Below are 24,308 nucleotides of genomic sequence, written 5' to 3'. Positions count from 1 at the left end.
CATGCAGGGAGGGGCCGGCACTGCGGTGCTGACACAGGGATCTGAGGCACTGATGCATTTCATCATCGCCCTTCGCCCCTTGTACTGGTGATGCCGAGAACCTTGGATCTGCTCAGGGCTCCCCTGTTCCACCTCAGTCACAAGAGCTTGAGGCTTGAGGATTCGGTCTAATCTCCAGCCCCAAGTGCCTGGGGGTCCCCGGTGCTGCCTCTGATTCACATCTCTCCTCTTTCCACCCCAGGGTGGAGCTGGACCATCAGGGAGCAGGGATGAAGCCTGCAAGGCTTGAAGCCTCCAGCGACACAGGCTGGAGAAGCTGGTGGCAAAGCTGGTGCCTGCCGTCCTGGGTGGCCACCCCTCCTATGTGAACACATTTCTGGGCAATTGTCGAAATTTTGCCACCGTCCACCAGGTGCTGGACCATCTGTTCCGAAGTTGAGCACTCTGTCTTCATGGGACATTGGGGACCTGGCCACCTACCAGCAGTGCCATGAGGCATTGTTCCTCTACCTCCCTAAGCCTCAGTTTCCCCCCTGCACACTGGGGTCAAGAGAGGATCAGGCACTAGGAGGGTAGGATCAGAGGGAGACCTTCACAGAAGGTGCTCTCTGGGGACCTGGCTCACGGCAAGAGCAGCTGGCGGGGCTGTGGTTGTGCGAATTTGTCATTGTCCTCCTGCCCAAGAGCTAGCGTCTGCCTCCTGTGTCACTGGGACTTTGGCCTTGGGTGGAACTGTTTTCCCATTTCAAAGGGGATCTGTGACGCCATTAGCTGTCCCTGTCCTGGGAGAGTGAGAGCAGGGATCCCTGGGAGGGACAAGTGGGGTCCCAGGCCCACTCAGATGTGCGCTGTGGGGCCGGGTGGGCTCACTCACTCATTCCTCCAATGGATAGGAAGGGCCCCCAGGGCGAGGGGCTTTTCTAGGAACAACCATCATTTAATGCATCGAGCAGACATCAGCCCTGCCCTCCAGGGCTTCCATTCTCTGGGGTGTCACACTGTCACACTAGACAGCACATCCAGCTAGTGTGCTCGGGACAGTCCATGTGACGCCTTCCTGCTCTCCTCTAGATACGGATGCATCCTCCCTGTTATGGAAGAGGACGGGGGACCCCTGCACCAGCTGAAACAGTGAGTCTTTTGGATTGAAGCGGGAAGGACTCCTTCCCCAAATAGTGTGTGAAGCTCTGGGCTCTCTGGTTGGTCCAAGGTGGGCGGAATCCAGGATCCCACATATCCAGTGAGTCTGGTTTGAGAGCAAAAGTCCTAGGGCTTCCCCTGGCAAAGAGGAGACGAGACCCAGAGAGCTGTGGATGGGACTGTGGTGCTGTGAGGGGCAGCTGGGAGGTCAGAGGACAGAGTCAACCCTAAAGAAAACCCACAACCATCCCCTACACATCCCACCCCTGCCCACACGCCCTATGGGAGACACAGAACGCAAGGGGTGGAGAGCATCCTGCCCACCATCTAGTGGAGCCTCAATGGTGGGGACTCAGCTGGTGCTCAGGGGACCCAGTGAGCCTCAGGGGACAGCTGAGCCCATCCTGATGATGCTGAGTGGCAGGGGCAGAAGGAGACCCAGGCAGGGTCCCTGGAGGATTCTGCAGCCAGCAGGTGCAGGAGCTAAAGTCTGTGGAGTGAGGAGGCCCGTGGGCAGCCTGGATGGCCGACACAGCCTGTCTGTTCCCTCCTGGCTCAGGCACTGATAGAGCAGCTCCCGTGTCCCTTAGAGGGCAGTGCCCAGAACGCACAGCCTGCCTGTCCTCACAGACGTGCCATCCAGTGGGGAGGGGCAGGGAGAGGGACATAGCAGTGTGACAGGTGTCCCTGAAGCGGTGGACAGGTGGTCACGCCATTGAGCCAGGGCTGTCCCTTCAGAAGGCTGGTAGCAGCCCCTCCTCTGTGTCCAAGCCCGCCTCTGCCCACACTGCCAGCTGAGATGGGACATGGAGCAGAGCCGGCCTCTGGATGGGCAGGAGCCAAAGGCAAAAAGGCCCAGGACCCCGCAGGGCTACCCTGGGAGCCCAGCATGGTAGGAAAGGCCAAGCCTCTGACCCTGGTGTCCCCCTGACTACCCCCAGGGCCATGTCCTCCATCCTGGGCACCTGGCTGTTCCAGTACCCAGACGATTTCCACCAGCCTCCAGAATTCCCATGCCTTAAGACCATTGTCGCTTACGTAGAGCTCAGCATGCCTGGCTCCGACCTGGAGCAGCAGGCCCACCTCCTCCTGGCACAGCTGGAGCAACTGGAGCTCCCAGAGGCAGACAGTGATGGTGAGCAGGATGCAGGGTGGGGGATCTGGTGGGTGGGGAGGGGAAGGCACTGGACCCCACAGAGCAGAGTCTGGGAAGACTCCCTGGGGGTGGAGTCAGGGAGTGAGAGTTGATTGAGTAGCAGTGAGGGCTCCCCTGGCTTTGGGAGACACGTGGGAAAGCAGTCCTATTGATGAGAGTTTCCCTTCTTGGAGCTACAGCACCAGCTCCAGAACCCGCTGGGGAAGCCCCTCTGGATGGAGAGCCAGCTCCAGCTCTCCTGCCTGCAACAGCACCAGAGCCAGAGCAGAGGGACGCGCTGTAAGTATCAGTCAGGCTCTGCTGCCTCCCGTCGCCTTCAGGCCCGGGACGCCCACTGTTCTTGAGGTGTCTGTGATTTACAATTCCGGATTACTCTTAGAGGTGATAACATATTCCTTGCGGCCTGTTGTGTTTGTGTTTTATTGTTAATAGAAACATCAAAGTGCCCTACATGTCTTTGTTTGGATACACTCACTTCTCTGTACCAGGCACACCGGGTGGGGATGTGGACAAGTGAACCCAGCATGTTCCCAATCTCTCCCTGCAGGTCCTGTGAGGCAGCGGCCTCCTCTCCCTTGTCTGCTGTGGACCCAGGGCCCAGCTCAGGGCCTCCATCAACACTGCCCTGAGACCCCGCCCTTGGTAAGTGGCCGGTCATGTCATGATCAAGACAAGGACATAGAAGGCAACCCCGAATTTTGATCTTAGAGGATTTGTTTTTTTCCAGCAGTGAGACTGATGTTGTGTTTGTGTGAATGTTGCCTGTTTGTCCGACATCCATGGAGCCAGCAGCTCACGTGCCATTCCCATATGGCCACCAGAGGGAGGGGTGTCACTGCTTCTGAGAAACACTGTTCCATTCCAACGTGGTCCTTCCCAATTTAGCCCCCCTCAGAACATGTTTTAGAAAGTGAGGATTTCTTTAAGCTATAGAGCTTTGGTTTTTTCCTTCAATCTCATTTCAGGTCTAATCTCAATACACTGTAATTCACAAAAAGAAGTTGGCCACTGAGTGGAAGTTGTCCCTTGGGATACACAGACATGTGTTAGTCTGTGTCCAGCACCCATCTGTGTCCACCTCTGTCCCTTCCTCTCTCCCTCCAACCGTCTGCGTTTGTAAATATCTATTTAAATAAAAGACTTTGACAATCAGTGCAATGTAGTAGAGATATTTTAATTCATGTTGCCTTGTGTGTGTGTGATGTAGATTTGGGTAGAAAGAGGTCTGCTCACAGGACAGTGGGGTTGTCCCTGAATCCCTAGGAGACAATTGAAGCAGGGCAGTAGGTCTCGGTGAGAGTCACTCACCGGGGAAGTTCTCCTGCTCAGCACAGCCAAGGTGGGTCCGCATCGACTTCTATCCCCAGAGCACTGAGTCTGCTTTCGCCTGGGGCGCTTTGCTACAATCCTGTGTATCCTAAAGTGTCAGAAGAAAGAACAGTGATGATAAGAACTGCGGGAGAGGGACAGGTTTTGATTTCAATTACCTGCTCCTCTACCTACAACGGCTTTCCCTGGATTGTAGTATAACGAACGCTCAGCCACCTGGGAGCAGAGTCTATGCCTGGTTTTGAGCATATTACAGATCTCCAGCCCAGCACTTGGCCAAGAAGATGTACACGTATTGCTGAGTGAATACAGTTGGGAGGGAAGATAGGACAGGTTCGGGAATGTATTTGAAATGGGGCCACTCCTGGAGCTTTCCTGACAGGAGGTCATCATACATAGGCACCTTCCTCACCTGCCAGGCCGTTTACTCCTGAAGGCCTTCCCACAGAGCCCCTCAGCCAGGACCCACATGATCCCAGGGCTCTCCCACATCACATCTCACCATCTGCTCTCACTTCCGTTCTCATTTTGGCCCCCTTGACTCTCCTGCTGTGTGGCTCTCCACTCTAGGACTCAGGGGACACCTCTGACTCCCTCAGGGATCCAAAGTCAGAATATTAGATCCTACAGACCTGTAGTTTCACTATGGGACTGAATTTAGGAATCAGTCACCACATGGAGAAATACCGCTCTGCATGACTGTCATAATGGGGGGGTTTCCTTGAACAATCTATGTTAAATTCGATGGCATAAAGGAAGCATGTTTTTCTTGCAATGAGCATCCCTACTAAATGGAGCCATTTCTCTGATGAGGCTCTAAAAGACCTGACGCACAGCATGAGGAACAGTTTGAAGTGATATTGTGCTATAACGCAGTATATAATGCTGTGATACTTCTAAAAATTGTTATTATCCAGTTGGGCTAGAGTTATTGAAAAAAAAACATTGTGTGTATATGACCCTTTAAATTTCTCATGTTTCCATGAAATTCAGAAGATGGTGGTGAATTCATCCATTTCCTTCTCGGCATTCATTGGGATGATCCTGTTTTTTCTCCTCACACTGTTAATGGAATGGAGTATATACTCATGCGTTTTTCTAGGGTGAAGCCACCCTGCATTCCAGGAATCTTTCCCACTTGTTCATGGTGCACAATTCTTCTTACACAGATGGATATGAGTGACTAGTATATAGGTATTTTTCTGCCCTTTCTACCTCAGCTCAGGCTTCCTGAGCCCTGGTAGGGTGGCCGGTGATGGCCAGGACACAACACCGAACCGCAGAGGTTTTTGCCTTCTCATTACTCATGATAATCGTTCTTACTAACCCCCGATGCTTGATTTACACAGTCATGACTGTCAGACAGACCTGCACTCACCCATTTCCCCACCTCGTGTCTCACTCTCCACTCGTTCCTTCTGGGATTCGTTCATTTCTTCCTTCAATCCAACCGTCCTCACTCTCAGTGACAGCCTGACAGCGGCAAACTCTCTGAGTCTCTTGGATCTGAACACAATGTTATTTTGCTTTTACTCCTGAGTCATGGCTTAGAAGGAAAAACATATGGACATTCCTGTGATGGGTCCCTTCGCATCTGAGATGTCTTTCTGAAGTCTTGAAGTCAGTGGCAGCCTGGCCTCGCACAAAGTGGGCTCACTTGGACCACTGGGCCCTGGCTGGGCTGAGAAGCATCCGTGCAGATGGGGCACTGCCCTTGGAGGAGCATCAGCAGGGCCCTCGCGGGTCAGGAGGCAGGGGAGGGGAAAAAGTGGGCAAGAGCCTCTCCTGTGGTTTCCCTGGCGAGCAACAGGGAGGCAGGACTAGCAGGTGGGAGGAATCAGCATCTCTGGGTGGAGGGGCTGCCCCTACTTGTCTGTCCCCGCCCTGGGTGTGCTCACTGGCATCTTCTACTGTCTCTAGGAACTGACTAGCCCTGGGAGGGGCAGCCCCTCCAGGGTCAGTGGGACCCAGATGTCAAAGTGTCAGAAAACAGACAATAAAAAACGGCTAGCATACATGTCCAAACCACAGGCCTCTGTTTCCGCATGCGTGGAGGGCGGGATTGGTCCCAGTGGCCCTCCAAGGTCCAGCCCTGCACTCTCAGAGTCCAGCCAGCCGCCAGGACCTCCCCGAATTCAGGTCCTAACCGTCTAGGGTCAGCAAAGCAGCCATGCCTCTACCCAGCCCTGCAGATCAGGCATTTCAAGGCCAGTGGGTCGCCTGGGGCTTCTGTGGCACAGGAGAACAGGCAGTGGTGGGGCTGCTGGCTCAGCCTCCAGGTTGGACTTCACAAATGGAACAGGGGGCTCTGGGCTGGAATAATCCAGGCTTGTTCGCCAAGGGGAAGGACGGGGGTAACCGAGTCAGAGCACAGACTGCCAGTGCCTCGAGAACCATGCTGAGGCCCGGGGGCGAGGGGGTCGGCAACTGGGAGCGCGCATCCTGCTGGGATCCTGTGAGATGGTGGCTGGGTGATTAATGCTGAAGCTCACACTGCCCAGAAGGCTTCTGGAAATAAACACGCTCTCATAAACACAGGAACATCCTGAGAAGACAGTCAGACAAGGCTGGGAGACAAATGCGGGGCACGCGGCCCACCGCCCATCAGAAAGCACCCCTCACACCCACTCCCCTTGTCACCACGGCTGCCTGGCCTGTCAGTGGTGATAGTGAGTGGCCTGCTTTCCTGACCGCTTGGCCAGTGGCCAAAAGTCAGGGCTGAAGTTGGCACTTGTTCACCAGTGCTGTCCAGGGGACAGCAGGTGCCACAGAAGGATCTGTGGGGCCTCCTTGTGTCTGGCCAGAGGGACAAGATCTGCAGATGGGTGTGGGGGTGCTGATCCTGCACCCGGGAAGTACACTGGCTAACTGGCCATCCTTTCCTGGGATCCCTGAGAACCAGCAAGACGGGGACCTTGACATTTGGGGCAGGACTGAGCCACCCCATGTCTGTTCTGAGTCTTGTCTTTCTGCCTGTCCTCCTGACAAGGTGGCGCTCTGAGTATTTTCATCTGGAGACAGGAAGACAGAGGCCCACAGGGGCAAAGTGACCTGCCCAAGGCCACACAGCCACAGCCAGGAGGGGCGCAGACTCCAAGTCCAGCCCCTTCCCACTGGGACATGGCCTGTAGCTGCAGAAGGCCCCAGCTGCAGCCCACAGAGGGTTCTCGGGAGTCCTTCTGACTCCAGAACCAGGGAGAGCAGGAGAGCCCCAGGCCCCACATCTGCAAACGATAGCTACTGATAAAAAAAAAAAAAAAAAAAAAAAAAAAATTGGCACGTCCAGAGCAGCCCAGGGCCAGAGTATAGTTCTTGAAGGCAGAAGGTGAGTCAGCTGGTCTCCTTCTTGCCAGGGTGGGTGGGATCCTGGTCCTCAGCCCCTGCCACAGCACTGGTGGATTTGGGGGACCCCGCAGCCTCTAAAACAAGCTCCTGGACCCCCTTGCCAGCCACTTGGCATACCTTCTCCCTTCTGACTGCCAGGATTTCTTCAATATTCCTCTTCCCATCCAGGTCCGAGAACCAACCCAGGTTGTCCGGGGTGGTGTGGTGGGTCTGGCAGCCAGGACAGGTCCCAATGACCACACCCTGGTGATAGGCAAGCTTGGAGATATGCTTGGAGTACCCAGTCCCACAGACATCGCAGGTGAAGACTAGCTGGTAGTGCGCGGGCACAGGTCCCTTGTCGGAGCTGGAGGGCCGCCAGCCCCAGCCCCAGGCCCGCCTTCTCCCTGCGGCCTCCAGGCAGGCACCGAGCCCCCAGCAGCCACCTCAGGCCAAGCCTCCGGGAGTCGCGCGCCTCTCAACAGTCTCGGCAGGCGGCTCAGCGCTGTCCACAGCAGCCCGCCCGCAGGCCCCAGCCGCCACGATCTGCGCAGCGGAGACCGAACCCCGCCCCGGCTCTCCCCGCGCCGCGGCTCTCCCGCACGGCAGAGGCCGCCTCCGGACCAGACTGTCCAGCCACAGCCGAGATCGCCCCCCGCCCCATGCCCCGGCTTTCCCGGCGCGGCCGAGAACGACCCCCGCACCAGATCTCCCCGAGCGGCCAAGGGCGCCCCCCTCCCAGGCTGTCTCGCCACAGCCGAGATCGCCCCGCCCCACAAGCCCCGGCTTTCCGGCGAGGCCGAGAACGACCCCCGCCCAGGCTCTCCCCGCCTCGGTCCTCCCCGCCCCAGATCTCCCCGCCCGGCTGAGGCTGCCCACTGCCCAGGCTCTCCCCGCGCAGCAGACGCCGCCCCCCGCCCCAGCTCACCCCGCACAGCCGAGACCGCCCCAACCGGGCTCTCCGCTCCTGGCCCAGCCCTTCCCCTGCCCCTGCTCCGCAGATTTCTCCCCTCCTGTTCTGGCCCTCCCCGCACAGCCCATACCGCCCCTGCCCCCTGCCCCAAGCTCTGTGCGGGAAGCCCGGGCCACGCCTTCGACATCTTGGAAGCAGGCTTCCCTAGGCTGTTGCTTTAAAGATGATCTTGAAGGGAAAAAAAGGAACAGAAAAGAACATAAATACAAAACAGAAACAGACTCATACAAATAGAAAACAAACTTGTGGTTGCCAAGCGGGAGGGGCGTGGGACGGGACAGACCGGGAGTTCGAAATGTGCACACACTGACAGGCAGATGCAGAATAGATGAACAAGATTATACTGTATAGCACAGGGAAATACATACAAGATCTTGTGGTAGCTCACAGCCAAAGACATTGTTCCAATGAATATGGGTATGTTCATGTATCCCTGAAAAATTGTGCTCTACATGGGAAATTGACAAAATTATAAAGAAAGATTCATTAATTGCCCAAATACCTGTCTATATAAATCAACCTTTTTAAATAAAATACCAAAAAGTGCAGGGGGGAGAAAAAGCTGCGGGTTATTTCCATAGCATCCTGGTGTGTTTGACGACGTGGAGTGACCCTATTCGTTCCTTCAGCGAGCATTCGTTGAACGCCTCCTATGTGCCTGATACTGTGCCTGGTGCCCAGGAAATACTCCCTGTCCTGAAAAAGCGTACAGTCGGACATGGAAATGAGCAGCTACAGCAGCGTATGAGCAGTTCTGTCATACTCACCCGGGCCCCGCTAGTTCAGACATGATCACAATTTGGGGAAGGACTGAGATAAGGACTGTATTCGTGGTAGTGTAGAAAGCATGTCGTCTAAGCAAACTGAAAGACAGAGCAATAAGCATTCCTCCACCTAAAAGTACAAATGGCTTCAAGGGCCCTAAGAGCATCCATTGACATGCTACAGCAGTGAAGGCAGAATCCGCTTTAAGGAGCAGAGAACAGAGAAAGCACTCACCTTACAAGGGCAAACCTCTGACTGCCCTGTTGCCATCCCAGTTGAGGGAGTGGGACCTATAGGAAGGAAAAGTGACCTGAAAGTAAAAAGGTAAGTGGTAATACGATAAGGCTGAGAAAGGGCCAAATGAGCAGCCGTGGCAATGACACAGTGGCTTCAGCGATTCAGTGGCGTGTGAGCTGCCTGAACGTGGAACCCCCAATATCTCAGTGGCTTAATACAATCCCGGGCTTTTCTTCCCTTGCGTAACGTCCAAGATGGGTTTATCTTCCTTGGTGGGTAGCTCTTCTCCTAGCCAGAGTTCGGGGATCCAGGTTCTTTTTATCCGCTGAATCGATCATCTTCGACATATGGCTTCTCAGGTCTCAAGGACGTGAAGGAGGACGTGAAGGGGAACGTGTGGGAGATCTTTATGGGCTGTGCTGAAGTTCACATGCCACCGTTAGACCTCAACAGCTGAGCGCGCCCGACTGCCAGGGAGGCCGGGAAATGGAGTCCAGCCGCATCTGTGCCCACGAACAGGAGGCAGTGACCATGGTAAGCAGCTAGGCCAGAGCGCCACACGGAGCTAGAGGTAGAGGCCAGCTCCCTGTGGGTGGGCACCCTCTCTCGGCCTCACCTTGCTATCTCTGATGCCGAGTTGAGGATCTCGGGCCCCCAGGTCATGAGGTCCCTACTGTCATTTGCTCCGTGCCATGCTGCCCGTGGCCTTGCTCTCTCTCACGTCCCCAGTGTATTCCATCAGAGCAGTTATTACTTCCTGATTACATCCTTCCTTGTCATTCAGTTTACCCGCTGGCCTTCCTCCTACGTGGACGGAAGCTCCATGAAGGCAAGGAAGCAGCCAACGAGATGGTCACGTCACTCTAGTGATGTCAGCCTCCATCTGCCCATCTGTCCCTGGGTCTCTGCATATCCAGCTGGAGAAGTTCAGCGTGCCAGACTGTGTAATCAGAGAAGTGGACAGTTTTCCTGCTCCCAGGACTGTGCTACTGAGTGTGCACAGTGGACACAGGCTGTCTATAATCCCAGTTCCAGCCCTGCTACCTGCATGGCCTTGACTCACGAGCTCTAAACTTCCAGCAAGGGCCTCAGACTTTCTCATTCCATTTGCTTTAGAGAACTGAAACCCTCAGACCTCAGGATGCTATTGCCCATTTCTCCTGTGTGGGGACAGTTTCCTACTGGCGACACAGAGTGTGAGCACTGGTTTAGGCACACAAACACACACACACACACACACACATACCAACAAAGACACACACATAGACACCCGTGTACAATGACATTGAATAAGAATTATCGCGTCACATCCTAAGAGGAACAGCCATGGAGGAGGAAGTCAGAGGAAGATAACTTGGGTCGCAGGCAACACCTCCAGGTGACATCACTCTCCAATTTTTTAGGCCTTATTCCACTTGCACCTCAGGACGTCCCTAGAAGTACTTGCTAGAATCATTCCCACTGTGCAGCTGGGGAGACACACGGGCCTGGACACACACCAGGACTTCCCCAGGATGGAGAACAGGTAAGTATGAGGGGTGGAGTCTGGAAGCCAGGGCGTCTCCTCAAAGCTGCATGCAGACCCTCCCCGGCAGCTCTAGAGACGGCGGGGCTGCTATAACTGTGCAAGATGCGGGTTCGCGTGGAGAAGGGCGTGAGCAGGCAAGCGGCCCATAGGGCAGTGTGTGGAGGTGTTGTCTGAGGAGGGGCTTCCAGGAAGTGGACCCCAGGAAGTGACATCACATCCTTCACAGACCCCAACCGAAATGGAACCTGGTTACCAGGCACCCACATTCTAGTGACGGCTCCAGAGCCAGCGCACTTGGCTGGAGACAGTTGAAGACACAGGATGTTCTCCTCTTGTTTCCCGGTCTCCCGGGGCTTCTCCGCCAGGAAACCCTGGACTGCGAGGTTCTTCGGTGGCTGTAGGCGTCTGTGGAACCCTCCACCCAGACGCCTGTGGCCTATTTTGCGCAGGTCACCTAAGGTAACGCAGGGTGGCCTGGAGAAGGCCAGTGTGGGACCGGCCTCCATTGGGGGCCCTCCCTGGGCAGGCCCGCTTTCCCTCATCTCCATGTCGCTGAAGGGGGACTTGAGAGGAGGTGTCCCCTCTGGGCAGGAATGGCTTGTTGAACACTTGGTAACCTGGTGGTCCTGTCATGGCCGCACCCAAGGACAGGGCTGAGAAGGGGGAAAGAGGACTCCTGAGGGGCATCTTCTCTGTGTCAATGGGAATACAAGGCTCCCACTTTGTCAGCTTTTCTGCCCCTGAAGGAGGTCTGTGCAGACAGTGGTGGATGTGTGTCAGGACTGGAGATTTCTTATGGGTCGGACAACCAGACAGGGTTCTGAGGCTGCTGCCTGGCCTCTGGGCACTGTATTTACAGGACTCAACACACGGGACGGGACAGGACCTGGTCCATGGAGAACCCCGCGCCACCTCCCTGCAGGAGGCGCAGGTGCCCCACGACAGCAGCAGAGCCCAGGACGCGCTGAGGGTGAGTGCGAGCGAGGAGACTCCACACCCAGGAAGCCCCGGGCCCCACTGCTGCCCCGCTTCTCCCCTGGGCTGCCTCTTAAGAGAGCTGCTGGCAAAGGGATCTGATGCCCCGTCTCCCCCATCTGCCGTCACAACCCAGGCCCTGCCTTGGCCAGACGCAAAGTCAGTGCCCACATATGAGTCCGAATCTCAGAAAGAGACTTGGACAGAACTTCAGTATATGTAGAGTCAAGGGTGTTTCTGCATTTTTCTACACGTTGTCCTGTTTCTTCTGCATCCCCACGTGTCCACATTAAACTGAAGATCCTGAGCCCACCCACCCCAGGCTCAGCCGCTGTGTTCTCATCCCTAGAATGGGATGTGTGACGGCAGTCACGGGGATGAAGTGGTGCATCCAGGGAGGGGCCGGCACTGTGGTGCTGACACAGGGATCTGAGGCACTGATGCATTTCATCATCGCCCTTCGCCCCTTGTACTGCTGATGCCGAGAACCTTGGATCTGCTCAGGGCTCCCCTGTTCCACCTCAGGCACAAGAGCTTGAGGCTTGAGGATTCGGTCTAATCTCCAGCCCCAAGTGCCTGGGGGTCCCCGGTGCTGCCTCTGATTCACATCTCTCCTCTTCCCACCCCAGGGGGGAGCTGGACCATCAGGGAGCAGGGATGAAGCCTACAGGGCTTGGAGCCTCCAGCGACACAGGCTGGAGAAGCTGGTGGCAAAGCTGGTGCCTGCCGTCCTGGGTGGCCACCCCTCCTATGTGAACACATTTCTGGGCAATTATCGAACTTTTGCCACCGCCCAGCAGGTGCTGGACCATCTGTTCCGGAGGTGAGCACTCTGTCTTCATGGGACATTGGGGACCTGGCCACCTACCAGCAGTGCCATGAGGCATTGTTCCTCTACCTCCCTAAGCCTCAGTTTCCCCCCTGCACACTGGGGTCAAGAGAGGATCAGGCCCTAGGAGGGTAGGATCAGAGGGAGACCTTCACGGAAGGTGCTCTCTGGGGACCTGGCTCACGGCAAGAGCAGCTGGCGGGGCTGTGGTTGTGCGAATTTGTCATTGTCCTCCTGCCCAAGAGCTAGCGTCTGCCTCCTGTGTCACTGGGACTTTGGCCTTGGGTGGAACTGTTTTCCCATTTCAAAGGGGATCTGTGACGCCATTAGCTGTCCCTGTCCTGGGAGAGTGAGAGCAGGGATCCCTGGGAGGGACAAGTGGGGTCCCAGGCCCACTCAGATGTGCGCTGTGGGGCCGGGTGGGCTCACTCACTCATTCCTCCAATGGATAGGAAGGGCCCCCAGGGCGAGGGGCTTTTCTAGGAACAACCATCATTTAATGCATCGAGCAGACATCAGCCCTGCCCTCCAGGGCTTCCATTCTCTGGGGTGTCACACTGTCACACTAGACAGCACATCCAGCTAGTGTGCTCGGGACAGTCCATGTGACGCCTTCCTGCTCTCCTCTAGATACGGATGCATCCTCCCTGTTATGGAAGAGGACGGGGGACCCCTGCACCAGCTGAAACAGTGAGTCTTTTGGATTGAAGCGGGAAGGACTCCTTCCCCAAATAGTGTGTGAAGCTCTGGGCTCTCTGGTTGGTCCAAGGTGGGCGGAATCCAGGATCCCACATATCCAGTGAGTCTGGTTTGAGAGCAAAAGTCCTAGGGCTTCCCCTGGCAAAGAGGAGACGAGACCCAGAGAGCTGTGGATGGGACTGTGGTGCTGTGAGGGGCAGCTGGGAGGTCAGAAGACAGAGTCAACCCTGAAGAAAACCCACAACCATCCCCTACACATCCCACCCCTGCCCACACGCCCTATGGGAGACACAGAACGCAAGGGGTGGAGAGCATCCTGCCCACCATCTAGTGGAGCCTCAATGGTGGGGACTCAGCTGGTGCTCAGGGGACCCAGTGAGCCTCAGGGGACAGCTGAGCCCATCCTGATGATGCTGAGTGGCAGGGGCAGAAGGAGACCCAGGCAGGGTCCCTGGAGGATTCTGCAGCCAGCAGGTGCAGGAGCTAAAGTCTGTGGAGTTAGGAGGCCCGTGGGCAGCCTGGATGGCCGACACAGCCTGTCTGTTCCCTCCTGGCTCAGGCACTGATAGAGCAGCTCCCGTGTCCCTTAGAGGGCAGTGCCCAGAACGCACAGCCTGCCTGTCCTCACAGATGTGCCATCCAGTGGGGAGGGGCAGGGAGAGGGACATAGCAGTGTGACAGTTGTCCCTGAAGTGGTGGACAGGTGGTCACGCCATTGAGCCAGGGCTGTCCCTTCAGAAGGCTGGTAGCAGCCCCTCCTCTGTGTCCAAGCCCGCCTCTGCCCACACTGCCAGCTGAGATGGGACATGGAGCAGAGCCGGCCTCTGGATGGGCAGGAGCCAAAGGCAAAAAGGCCCAGGTCCCCGCAGGGCTACCCTGGGAGCCCAGCATGGTAGGAAAGGCCAAGCCTCTGACCCTGGTGTCCCCCTGACTACCCCCAGGGCCATGTCCTCCATCCTGGGCACCTGGCTGTTCCAGTACCCAGACGATTTCCACCAGCCTCCAGAATTCCCATGCCTTAAGACCATTGTCGCTTACGTAGAGCTCAGCATGCCTGGCTCCGACCTGGAGCAGCAGGCCCACCTCCTCCTGGCACAGCTGGAGCAACTGGAGCTCCCAGAGGCAGACAGTGATGGTGAGCAGGATGCAGGGTGGGGGATCTGGTGGGTGGGGAGGGGAAGGCACTGGACCCCACAGAGCAGAGTCTGGGAAGACTCCCTGGGGGTGGAGTCAGGGAGTGAGAGTTGATTGAGTAGCAGTGAGGGCTCCTCTGGCTTTGGGAGACACGTGGGAAAGCAGTCCTATTGATGAGAGTTTCCCTTCTTGGAGCTACAGCACCACCTCCTGAATCCTCTGGGGAAACCCCTCTGGATAGGGTGCCAGTTCCAGCTCTCCTGCCTGCAACAGCACCAGAGCCAGAGTAGAGGGACGCACTGTAAGTATCTATCAGGCTCTCCTGCCTCCCCTTCCCTTGAGGTCTGGGATGCCCACTGTTCCTGAGGTGTCTGTGAATTTACAATTCCTGATTATTGTCAGTTGATAACATATTCCTTGGCACCTGTTGTGTCTGGCTCAGTAATGGATGAAGGCAATCATCATCATTGTTTATTTGTTTAAATTTTACACACCTAATACTTAGAAACAAGGCAGGACATTGCGTTAAGGCACGCTCCTGGATTTATTCCCTGCAGGGAAATTTGATTTGGAACAGCGGCACCCACTTGAGCTCAGATGAGCAGAAATAATCTTTGGATATCATATCAGGTCCCAGAGAAACTGCAGGAAGTTCTGAGCCTCAGGCCAGGTGTCCTGGGAGGTGCTTAGAGGCCCTCCCATCCCTCAGGGTCCCCCAGCAGAGACCCACTGCCCCGCCCTTCTCCTAGTCGATAGGACTGCCATCCATGCATTCAGGCTTCTGCAGATGAAGGACCTCTGCATTTCCCCTAAATGCAGAAATACGGGGTGGGTGCACTGATGATGTCAATCAGTATAAAGTCCGGGGATCCCGTGTTTTGAGGTGACTGAGTGAGGCCACGCTCAGTGACCTCTCTCTTCTCCACCTGAAGATGGATGCCCCCATGCACGCAACATGGCTCCTCACACGAGGTGATTCTGAGCTCTTCCAGAAGGCAGAAATACAGAAGTCCCTGATTCAATTGGGAGCAGAGAAAGGAGAGATCAGAGGACCCAGGGTGAAGGCCCGCTGGGCTGAGCCTCAACCTTGATGCTTAGGAGCACAGGCTCAGTGTCGCTTTGTAGGACTTGGCCAGAAATGATCACACCCAAGTCTGAGGGCAAAACCAAATTCACCTTGAGAAAAAGCCTTCAGTACACAATCCCCGACACCCCTTGTCCACTTTGAGGTTTTGGAAGCTTGAGATACTGTGTAGTTCGTGATGTTCCGGAGTTCACTCACATACTTCCAAGTTCTTAGAAAACCACTTACAACACGTGTGAGACTTCTGATTCTGCTAAGGGCCCCACCTGGTCAAACCTCTAAGGAGATGCTCCAATGTCAGCCAGTCATGGAAAACTTGTGGTTCAGCTGCGAGGATCTGTAGTCAGGCTGCACGGGCCATCCAAGCCCCTTGCAAGTTGCCCACCTATGTATTCTGTCGTTTAGCTTTGAGCAATCCTTCAACCCATAAACCCCTGGGGTTCATACTGTCCATTACAGGTGAAAACTCTGTGTTCCTGGTTTGCAGACCTTGCAAACAACAAACCAGCCCTTTTGCTTCAAGACATCCTGATTCTTTTCTGGGATTTAATTCTAATTTTCGAATGACATCAGAAACAGTGCATAAGTTCTTTTGGTGATTGATGTCCAAATCTTGAATGACTATTTACTATATGTCAAGCCCTGAGCAGAGAGCAGGCTGACAACTGATTGAGGAGCTTCCTGGTCTGGGAGAAGCTCTGAATCCAGAGAAGGAGAGAAGACATGCTGAGAAGTGCCTGCCATCCTAGGAAAATGGACAGGGCTCGTGCTCGGGAACTTCAGGGAGGGATCCTAGATTTAGAAGCTGGCTGGGGAGGACAGGACTGGACTTCGCTTTCAGAGGGGAAGAAGACATGGTTGTGGAGGAAGGTGGCAGCAGGAGCAATAGAAGCAGGTCATTTAAGGACAAGGGATGACAAGGAACATGACACAGTTTTGAAAGTCATGTTTTCTAGCATTTTCAGTGGATACGATCATTACACCTGGTAAGTGACAAAGTGACCGGTAATAGAAGGTCATCTCATTTTTTTAAAGTTCAACATCATTTTAGATGCAATAGGAGAAAGACGCTGTGTGATACATTTCAAAACTGCGTTGACATTTTATTGTTAATGTGAACAGCAATGGGCCATGCGTGTCTTTGTTTGGATAGACTCACTCCTCTGCACCAGACACACAGGGCGGGGATGTGGACAAGTGACCCCAGCATGCTCCCACTCTCTCCCTGCAGGTCCTGTGAGGCATCAACCTCCTCTCTCTTGTCTGCTGTGGACCCAGGGCCAAGCTCAGGTCCACCATCAACACTCCCTGTGACCGTGCCCTTGTGACATATATACATGTATATAATTCTGTGTCCAGCCCACATCTGTGTCTACCTCTGACCCTTTTTCTCTCCCTTCAGCCATCTGTAAGTATTTAATTAAAACACTTTGACAGTAAGTGAAATGTTGCAGGTATACTTAAATTATGTTGTCTTTAGTGTGTGTGTGATGTAGATCTGTGGGTGCAAGTGGTCTGCTCACAGGACAGTGCGGTTGTCCCTCAGTCCTTAGGAGGCAATTCAAGGAGGGCAGTAGGCCTCAATGGGAGTCACTTCAAAGGAAAAATCTGCTCAGCACAGCGAAGGTGGGTCCACACTGTCTTGTATCTTCAGAGCACTGATTCTGCTTTCCCCTGGGGAGCTCTGCTAAAATCCTGTGTATCCTTAAGGAGCATCAGGGTCAGAATAAAGAACAGTGATGATAGGAACTGTGGGAGTGGGACAGGTTATGATTTTCATTACGTGATGCTTTGCCTACAACAGCCTTCCTTGTATTATATTATAACCTATGCTCAGCCACCTGGGAGCAGAGTCTTCACCTAGGTTTTGAGCATATTAAAGGTTTCAGGCCCAGCACATGGCCGAGGAGATGTGCTCACATTGCTGAATGAGGGAAAATAGGGCAGGTTTGCAAATGTATTTGAAACAGGGGCTCTCCTGGAGCTGTCCCCACAGCAGGTCATCATGCATAGGCACCTTCCTCAGCTGCCAGGCCCTTTACTCCTGATGACTTTCCCGAGGGTGTGTCTTTGGAGGATCATCTCCTAGCTCTGGGTGATGGAAGAAGGATGATAATGAGCCATAATGTGTTTCCTTAGCATTCTGGGACACGAGGTTACTTTGTGGTAAGTGTAGCTCTTCAAAATCAGAGCCACCCTCTGACTTTGGGCCCCTGTATTTCTAGAAGCGCCCAAGGGTCCAGGCCTCTCAATAAGTAGGTCAGATCAAAGTCAGAGCAGGTGTGGGATGAATGCCGCTTCCCTCCGGGGAGATGCGCCTCTACCTTTACAGGAAGAATGGCTGTGGAGGGTGGGTACAGTGCCATTTTTGGATCACCTGTGTCCCCAGGGGCCCCTTGCAAGGGGCCACATTTGTTTTGGCAACCTCCTTTCAATTAGCCGTGTCCAGGGCAAATATAATATCTTGACAAAGAATGTTCCAATTCAATGCAAACAGACTTTCTCTACAAGCCACAGGATGCAATGAAATTATTTAATCTAGAAAGAAATCAGTGAGCTGGAAAAAAATTGGTGTGCATTAAAGTGACCATCTCCTTCCCCGACACCTCAGTAAGCTCCTACTTAATGTGCAGGCAGCACTGTCCACCTGGGCTGCTGGCTGTGAAGCTGTTTGTTATTTCAGGAGCGCCTGTCCTGTCCCCCTGCCCTGCACTGACCCAGTGAGCATTGTGCTCGGCGATATAGATGGCGACCCCAACAGCAACTGGGCATTGGTATTCCTTGAGAGGCACTTTACAAAGACAGATTTCCAGGCTCTGGCTTCTCAGTAGATCTGAGGATTAGCCCAGGAATCTGCATTTTCCTGTGCAGGCAGGCCTGTGGAACAGTGTTTGGGCACGATCAAGTAGTGGTGTGGACACTGTTGTCATGCAGTGTCTTGCAGGGATCCAGGCTCGGCCACTCATTCCTGTGGGCTCCCTGACCATGAAAATTGCAGCCTCGGTTTACTTTTCTAGAAAAGGAATACACCATATATGGCCTGCTTAAGCCCTGGGCAGCTTGTGGGGATCAAGGGTGATGATATGGGTAACATAAGAAAACAGCTAACATTTATTAACATTGACCATGTTCCAGGCACCAGATGAAGCACTTTGCCTGCATAACAGTCTTCATAAAAAAAAAAAATTGAAAAAAATTGAATGTTTCTTCTGTTTTAAAGATGAGTGAGCTGAGACACAGGGAGGTTAGGCAATTTGTATAAAGTCACTGAGCTTGGGACATGAGCTCAGGCATGAGAGCAGGGCTCAGGCTCCTCTCCAGTTTCACCTGTGAAACCTGGTAAGTGCTGGGCTCAAGTGACAGTGGTGCGGGATCCAGCTTTCCTGCCCCGTCCCCTCTGAAACATTCAGGATGTGAGACCTAAGCCCGAGGGACCTGACGAGGGGAGGCTTGAACATGGCTGGCCAGTGCCGTTCTGCAGGAGAATAAGGAGCATATGGTCCTCATCCGACCCTCCCCTCCCTGCCTGCTGTCAGGGGTGTGGAAGTTTGCACTAGTTTCTTCTGACGGGCAGGAAGGAAAACACCATGACAGTAGCAAGTCCAGCTGGGGCACAGGCTGCCATCTTGAATTGCCAAGGCCAGAAGCCAAAATATGGAGAATTTTCTTAAAACAGCCCTTTACACTTGTATATTTGACAAGGAGAAGAGGATGCTAACATTTATTGAGCACCAACTCTATGCAAAACCCTTTTGAACTGTCATTTCTTTTGAGCCTCACAGAACCCCTGTGAAGCAGGGTTTCTTTCTGAGCCCATTCTACAAGTGAGAATCCTGGGTCTCAGAAGTGCTAATTAAGGTCTTCAGGGGCCAGCAAGCAATGCACAGTGGATCTTATTCAGAGGGGCCTAGCTCCAAAGTGTTGTCCTTCCTGTGCCACAGCGCCCCACACAGGGCACTTCCCTTCCATCATGGTGGCCAGCTTTGACAAGGCTCTTTCCTCACAACCAACACCTGGATACTCTTTCCATACAACTTTAGATCTTGAAGATGAAGCTCTCTGTCTCATGACAGGACCAGGACACCCTAGAGCATGTGGGAAGGCTAAGAAGACTGAGTTAAAAGGAGTTTGAATCTCATGCTAAGGGTGTGCCCATTTCACTTATCAGCCAGGCCAAGATGAAAAGTCACAATTAACCGACCACTACTTAGTACCAAGAACTTGCTCATAAATGACATGAGTAAAGTGTCATCACCACCTTGCCAGATTGGGTTGTATTATCCCATTACAGATGCAGAACCTCAAGGTCAATGAAGGGGAAGGGAAAGAGGGAGGTGGGAGTGCTATTCCCCCCTGTCCTGCCCCCGCAGCCTGGGCCTGCCCCTTCCTTGCCCAAATCCTCTCCCACCTGCTTACTGAAAGGCTAGTTCCACCTGCTCAGGTTTATCCTTTCAGCATTAGGCCAGTAGTTGCCATTAACATGCAAATTGTGTAGGAAAGGCTGACACTTAAACCCTTATCACGTGTTTCCACTTTGGAGTAGGATGGGTCAATTAAGGTATGGTTAGTTTTGATTCAAGAAGACAAGGGGGTTGGAGAAGGGAAGAGGAAGTGCCAGGCTAGAAGGTAAAAAGAGCCAAAATGGGAACTTGGGAGTCAACACAGCTTTAGATATGACACGAAAACACAAGCAAGAACAGAAAAAAGAAATAAACTTTACCAAAATTAAATGATTTTTCTGCTTCAAAGGACATTCTGAAGAAAGTAATGGACAACCCACAGAATGAGAGAATATTTTTTACAATCATATTTCTGAAAAGTCTTTTATCTAGAATATGTAATTACTAATACATGTTGCTCCAAAGAAGACAATACAAATGGCTAAAAAGCATATGAGAGAAGCTCAGTATCAGGGAAGCACAATCCAAAACCACAAGGAGATGCCACTTTACAACCATGAGGATGACTGTCATCAAAAGACAGATGGTAACAGGTGTTGGCTATAATTTAGAGATAACCTGAAACCCTCATAGTCTACTAGTGGAAATATATAAAATTGTGCAGCCTCTTGGGAAACGGGCAGTTTCTAAAAAGGCCATAGAGTTTCCTTATAACGCAGCCATGACAATCTCAGTCAGATAGCTGTGAGAAATGAAAATATAGATCCCCACAAAACTGGTATACACATGTTCACAGCAAAATTATTCCTTATAGAAAAAAATGAATACAAATTATGTGGACACCAGTTCACACACATGTCTATCCTAAGGGCGCAGCCCCGCCCCTGGGCCACAGGAGCCAATCGGCGCGCTCGCTGCCCGGCCCCGCCCCGGAGCCCTCCTAGGCCGGGCCCCTCCCTTCGCCACACGCCCTCCGTTGGCCAGGCAGGCGAGTGGCTGCTGGCAGTTGGTCCGAGCGGCGGGCGGTTCCGCCGCTCAGCAGCTCTCCCGAGGCGGCGGTTGCTGCGGCTGCAGCGGCTGCGGCCGCGCGGTCCCTCTGGGAGGCGCAGCGTGGGCCGAGCGGCGGCCGCGATGCATTGAGCTCAGCGCGCGCGGCGGCGGCGGCGGCGGCGGCGGCGGCGGCGGGCGCGGGCCCCGAGCTGGTCGCCGTGGGGCCGCGCTCCAGCAACCTCATGGGCGAGGGCTCCTCCGGCCTGATGTAGTGAGTGTCCGCGCCCCGCGTGCCCCCGATGCTCCCCCGCCCAGCCTCCTCCCTGGCCTAGTGTGATTTGTTATTATCATAGAGACTACTTGCCATGTGCCAGGAATTCTGCAGGGTTTTACTCTGCAGCTCAGAAGACCATCCCTGTTCCTTAGATGAGGAAGCAGAAGCTCAGAGAAGTCAGCATGGGCGGTAAGTAGGAGGGAAGGATGAAAACTCACATTTCCTTTTTTACTTACTTACTTCTTTCTTTGCACTTGACACAAAACTTAAGAGGTATTTAGAAATCTGCAGTGAAAAATATATCTCCATCCTTGTCCCAAGTCATTGTGCCTCCCTCCCTAGCACAGCGCTTCCTTAGGTCTGTGTGTGTGTACTCAAATAGACACGCGTGAGCTTGCTTTTACACAGAGCAATACTCATGTCACTGTTCTCACTTTGCTTTCGTGAGCTAACAGTACCGTGTGTTGGAACTATGGCCTCTTAATACATGAAGAACCACAATTTTCCAATAAATGTATGTATCATAATATATGTAACCAATCTGCTAAGGGAGGGACATTTAAGTTGTTGGCAATGTCTGCTGTTACCAACAACGCTACAGTAAGTCCTTATGCATCAAGAAAAGAGTCTACCTGCAGTGTTCGCTCCCCACAGCTTTGCCATGAAGACCGTTAGGCTGTGAGCAGAGCTGTGACACCTGGGCTTTGGGAATCAGACCTGGCCAACCCCCTACTCACCAGCCATATGGCCTGGAACAAGTCCCTTTAATTCTCTGAGCCATAATTTTCTTGTCTGTAAAACAAGGATTGCATGAACCCATCTCGAAGGGTTGCCGTATTAATGATGAAGTGAGTTGGTGCAGTTAAGGCGCTTACACAGTGCCCAGCTTGGAGTGAGGGCTAGAGAAACATGAGCTGTTTCTCACTGACATCTGGACTACCTGGCTCGTCTGGGAAGTTCAAGTCCTGACTCTGCCTTGGACTCTGGGTCTGGGGTTTGTCCTCAGATCACAGTTCTTCTTTGTGCATCAGTTTCTTTCCTTTTGTAGGTGGTCAATGAGTCTGGACACAGGCTAAAGGGCCCTCTGGAGATGAAGACTCCAAATGTGTCCTCAGGTCTCTTGCCTGGGCGTAAAGAACAGGACCTAAAGGCACCACCTGAGGTAGCAAGGTATGGCTCCCAAAGATTTCTGGGGGTTCTGAGATCATCAGTGAGGCCTCTAAGGCCTGCCTGGCCCATAGCTCCAGCCACACCCATGGCCACTGCCCACAATCCAACCATATGCTCTTTCTCCTCTGCATTGCCCCCAGGCCTTCCAGCATGTTTTGCCTTCTGCCTGGGACACTCTTCCTACCCTCCTCCCCGCAGTGCCCTTCGTTGATCTATCTCCTACTAGACCTTTAGACTCTTGCTTACATGCCACCTCCTCCAGGAAGCCCTCCCTAACCACCATGCCACAACCTGTGCAATCACCACCAAGAATAAGATCAGCCCAGTGGCCACGGCAGAGTGGAGCAGTGTCAGGGAGGAATGTCAGGCAACTGGGTGCAGACAAAGATGGTCTAGCATCGGGATCCATGTGCACGCAGTGCCACAACCTAGGCTGCGGACACCCAGGAAGGAGGACAACATCTGCTCTCAGGACAGAGTGAGGTTTCAGCAGGAGACTATCTTTATGTCATCTGGATAGGGAAGGGCCTCTTAAATGTGACAGGAAATAGAGCTATGTGTCTAAAAGATGAATAAATTTGACAACAATACAATACAGAATTACTGTGAATTAAGACAAATCACTCAAAGATGATATTTAACCTACTTACAAAAGAAAGGGCTCAATCTTAAAAACAGGCAAAAAAAATAATAACTTTAAACAGGTGTTTCATAAGCGAGCAAACAAAAATAATGTATAAATATATGAAAAGATGCTCAACCTCCCTCACCTTTTATCATGGCAACATAAATTAAAATCAGAGTAAGACACCATTCCACATGAAAATCTTAAAAGTAAAAACAATACCAGGTGTTGGTGAGGTTGGGGAGTTTCGAGAACTCTTGTACACTGCAGACAGCAGTCAAAATAGGTAGTAATGTTTTGGAAAACAGTTTGGAATAAACTAATAAAGTGAAACATGCAAAGACCCAACAGTCCAGCAATTCTGCTCCTTGAGAGAGACCCTCAAAAACTTCTTGCACACAAACACAGAAAGCAAGAATCTTCTTATCAGCATCATTTGTAATAGCAAAAACCTGGGAACAACTCAAATGCCCACAGTGACAAAATGGATAATAAATCAGGTGATGACTTCGCAGGAATAAAAATGATTGAATACTCCCACCGGCATCAAATGAACAGTTCTCAAAGACCTAACGTTGAATGAAAAAAACCATCACCAAGGTGTACAGAAGTGTATCTCCACATATTTAAGGTTCACCAAGAGGCCAAGCCAAGCAATAGGTATGTTAGGATCCATACTTGTATGATAAACTATAAAGAAAAGCAAGAACTGGTTATAACACCACCAAGGTAGTGCTTATGCCCCCTCGGTAGGGGAGGACATAATAGGATTAGGACCCACAAGGGCTCTTTTACATGTTTTAAACTGGTTTGGGTTCATGGGAGTTCACTTTACTATCATTGTTTTAATTAGACATAAACATTGTAAGCATGTGTAAGTTTTAAGGCTTTTTAAAATAATTTGAAAACAAGCGTGGATAGAAAATGGGCCCACATTTAGAGCCCCACGCTTTTACTTCTGTGGGATCCCAGCTGCCAGCACATCCCAGGCCTATAAGCTGGCTCAGAGGCCAAGAGGGACCATGACAACCCAGAGCCCTGGGTGTCCTGCCTTCTCATCCCAGCACTGTTGAGCTTTAACCAAGATACTCCACTCATCTGTTCCTTCATCTAAAATGAGCGCCTAGCAAAATAATTGTGCCTGCTAGGGACTCAGTGAATATTTGTTGAATGAATGAGTCAGTGATTTCTAAGAGCCCGTCATAAATATGCCCCTCATCCAAATGTGTTCACCAGGGAGAAATTGTGGCTGTAGTTTCTAGCACACCCTCCCCAGCACACACATGAATATCCCAGAATTTGAAGTGGCAAGTCAGAAAGTTCTCTCTTCTGTTCAGTCCAAACTTTTGGTATTTTAATGTTACAGATTTTCTCTCCCAAATGTCAGCTTCTCTTTTACTTTTCCTTTCGCTGTCACAACAAGCATACAAGTATTTTCAATGGAATTTTACCAAATGGCAGATCTTACATTTTGTAAACCACATACAAACTCCTCTTCCACCTCTCTGCCAAGTTCTGTCTTAGAACTTGCTTTTGCTTCTCTGGCCCTTGGCTCTTGACTCAAATGCCCAATCCTCAGGCTCCACTCAGGGCAGGACCTTCCCCTGTTTAAAGGGAGGTTGAGGGGCAAATGAGGGAGGGTCAGTCCTCACCCTGCAAGGGTGAGAACTTACATA

General features: G+C 52.7%; 3 protein-coding genes across 7 annotated transcripts; all 3 read left to right on the top strand.

The window, feature by feature from the left end:
* The first annotated feature begins 623 nt into the window (after window positions 1–623).
* Window positions 624–3,448, top strand: LOC106729151 (ral guanine nucleotide dissociation stimulator-like). 2 transcript variants are annotated; one of them, XM_032492030.1, is made up of 5 exons: window positions 624–1,131; window positions 2,082–2,275; window positions 2,470–2,575; window positions 2,844–2,938; window positions 3,262–3,448. In XM_032492030.1, exons 1-4 carry the CDS (start codon window positions 1,094–1,096, stop codon window positions 2,923–2,925), a joined length of 420 nt encoding a protein of 139 aa, XP_032347921.1. In that variant the 5' UTR covers window positions 624–1,093; the 3' UTR covers window positions 2,926–2,938; window positions 3,262–3,448. The 2 variants fall into 2 exon arrangements, with proteins under 2 accessions (XP_032347921.1, XP_032347922.1); XM_032492031.1 differs by having other exon boundaries at window positions 628–1,131; window positions 2,476–2,575.
* Window positions 3,449–9,323: 5,875 nt separating this feature from the next.
* On the top strand, window positions 9,324–11,812 carry LOC116667324 (CMT1A duplicated region transcript 15 protein-like protein). Of its 4 annotated transcripts, XR_004324220.1 has the most exons (4): window positions 9,738–9,868; window positions 10,328–10,449; window positions 10,679–10,911; window positions 11,312–11,812. XR_004324220.1 is itself a non-coding variant. In XM_032492029.1 (3 exons), exons 1-3 carry the CDS (start codon window positions 9,794–9,796, stop codon window positions 11,418–11,420), a joined length of 306 nt encoding a protein of 101 aa, XP_032347920.1. In that variant the 5' UTR covers window positions 9,474–9,793; the 3' UTR covers window positions 11,421–11,812. The 4 variants fall into 4 exon arrangements, 2 of the variants coding, with proteins under 2 accessions (XP_032347920.1, XP_032347919.1); XR_004324219.1 differs by lacking the exon at window positions 9,738–9,868 and adding an exon at window positions 9,324–9,458 and having other exon boundaries at window positions 10,328–10,911; XM_032492029.1 differs by lacking the exon at window positions 10,679–10,911 and having other exon boundaries at window positions 9,474–9,868.
* Window positions 11,813–11,879: 67 nt separating this feature from the next.
* LOC116666865 (forkhead box protein C1-like) lies at window positions 11,880–22,744 on the top strand. The gene is made up of 7 exons (XM_032490538.1): window positions 11,880–12,250; window positions 12,887–12,946; window positions 13,897–14,090; window positions 14,285–14,375; window positions 20,558–20,834; window positions 21,886–22,007; window positions 22,270–22,744. The coding sequence occupies exons 2-7, from the start codon at window positions 12,909–12,911 to the stop codon at window positions 22,487–22,489; spliced, it is 942 nt and encodes a 313-aa protein (XP_032346429.1). The 5' UTR covers window positions 11,880–12,250; window positions 12,887–12,908; the 3' UTR covers window positions 22,490–22,744.
* The last annotated feature ends 1,564 nt before the right edge of the window (window positions 22,745–24,308 follow it).

Source organism: Camelus ferus, chromosome 11 (genome assembly GCF_009834535.1).
Source record: "Camelus ferus isolate YT-003-E chromosome 11, BCGSAC_Cfer_1.0, whole genome shotgun sequence".
In the NCBI taxonomy this organism is placed as follows: Eukaryota; Metazoa; Chordata; class Mammalia; order Artiodactyla; family Camelidae; genus Camelus; species Camelus ferus.
This window is presented reverse-complemented; position numbering and strand designations above follow the sequence as displayed.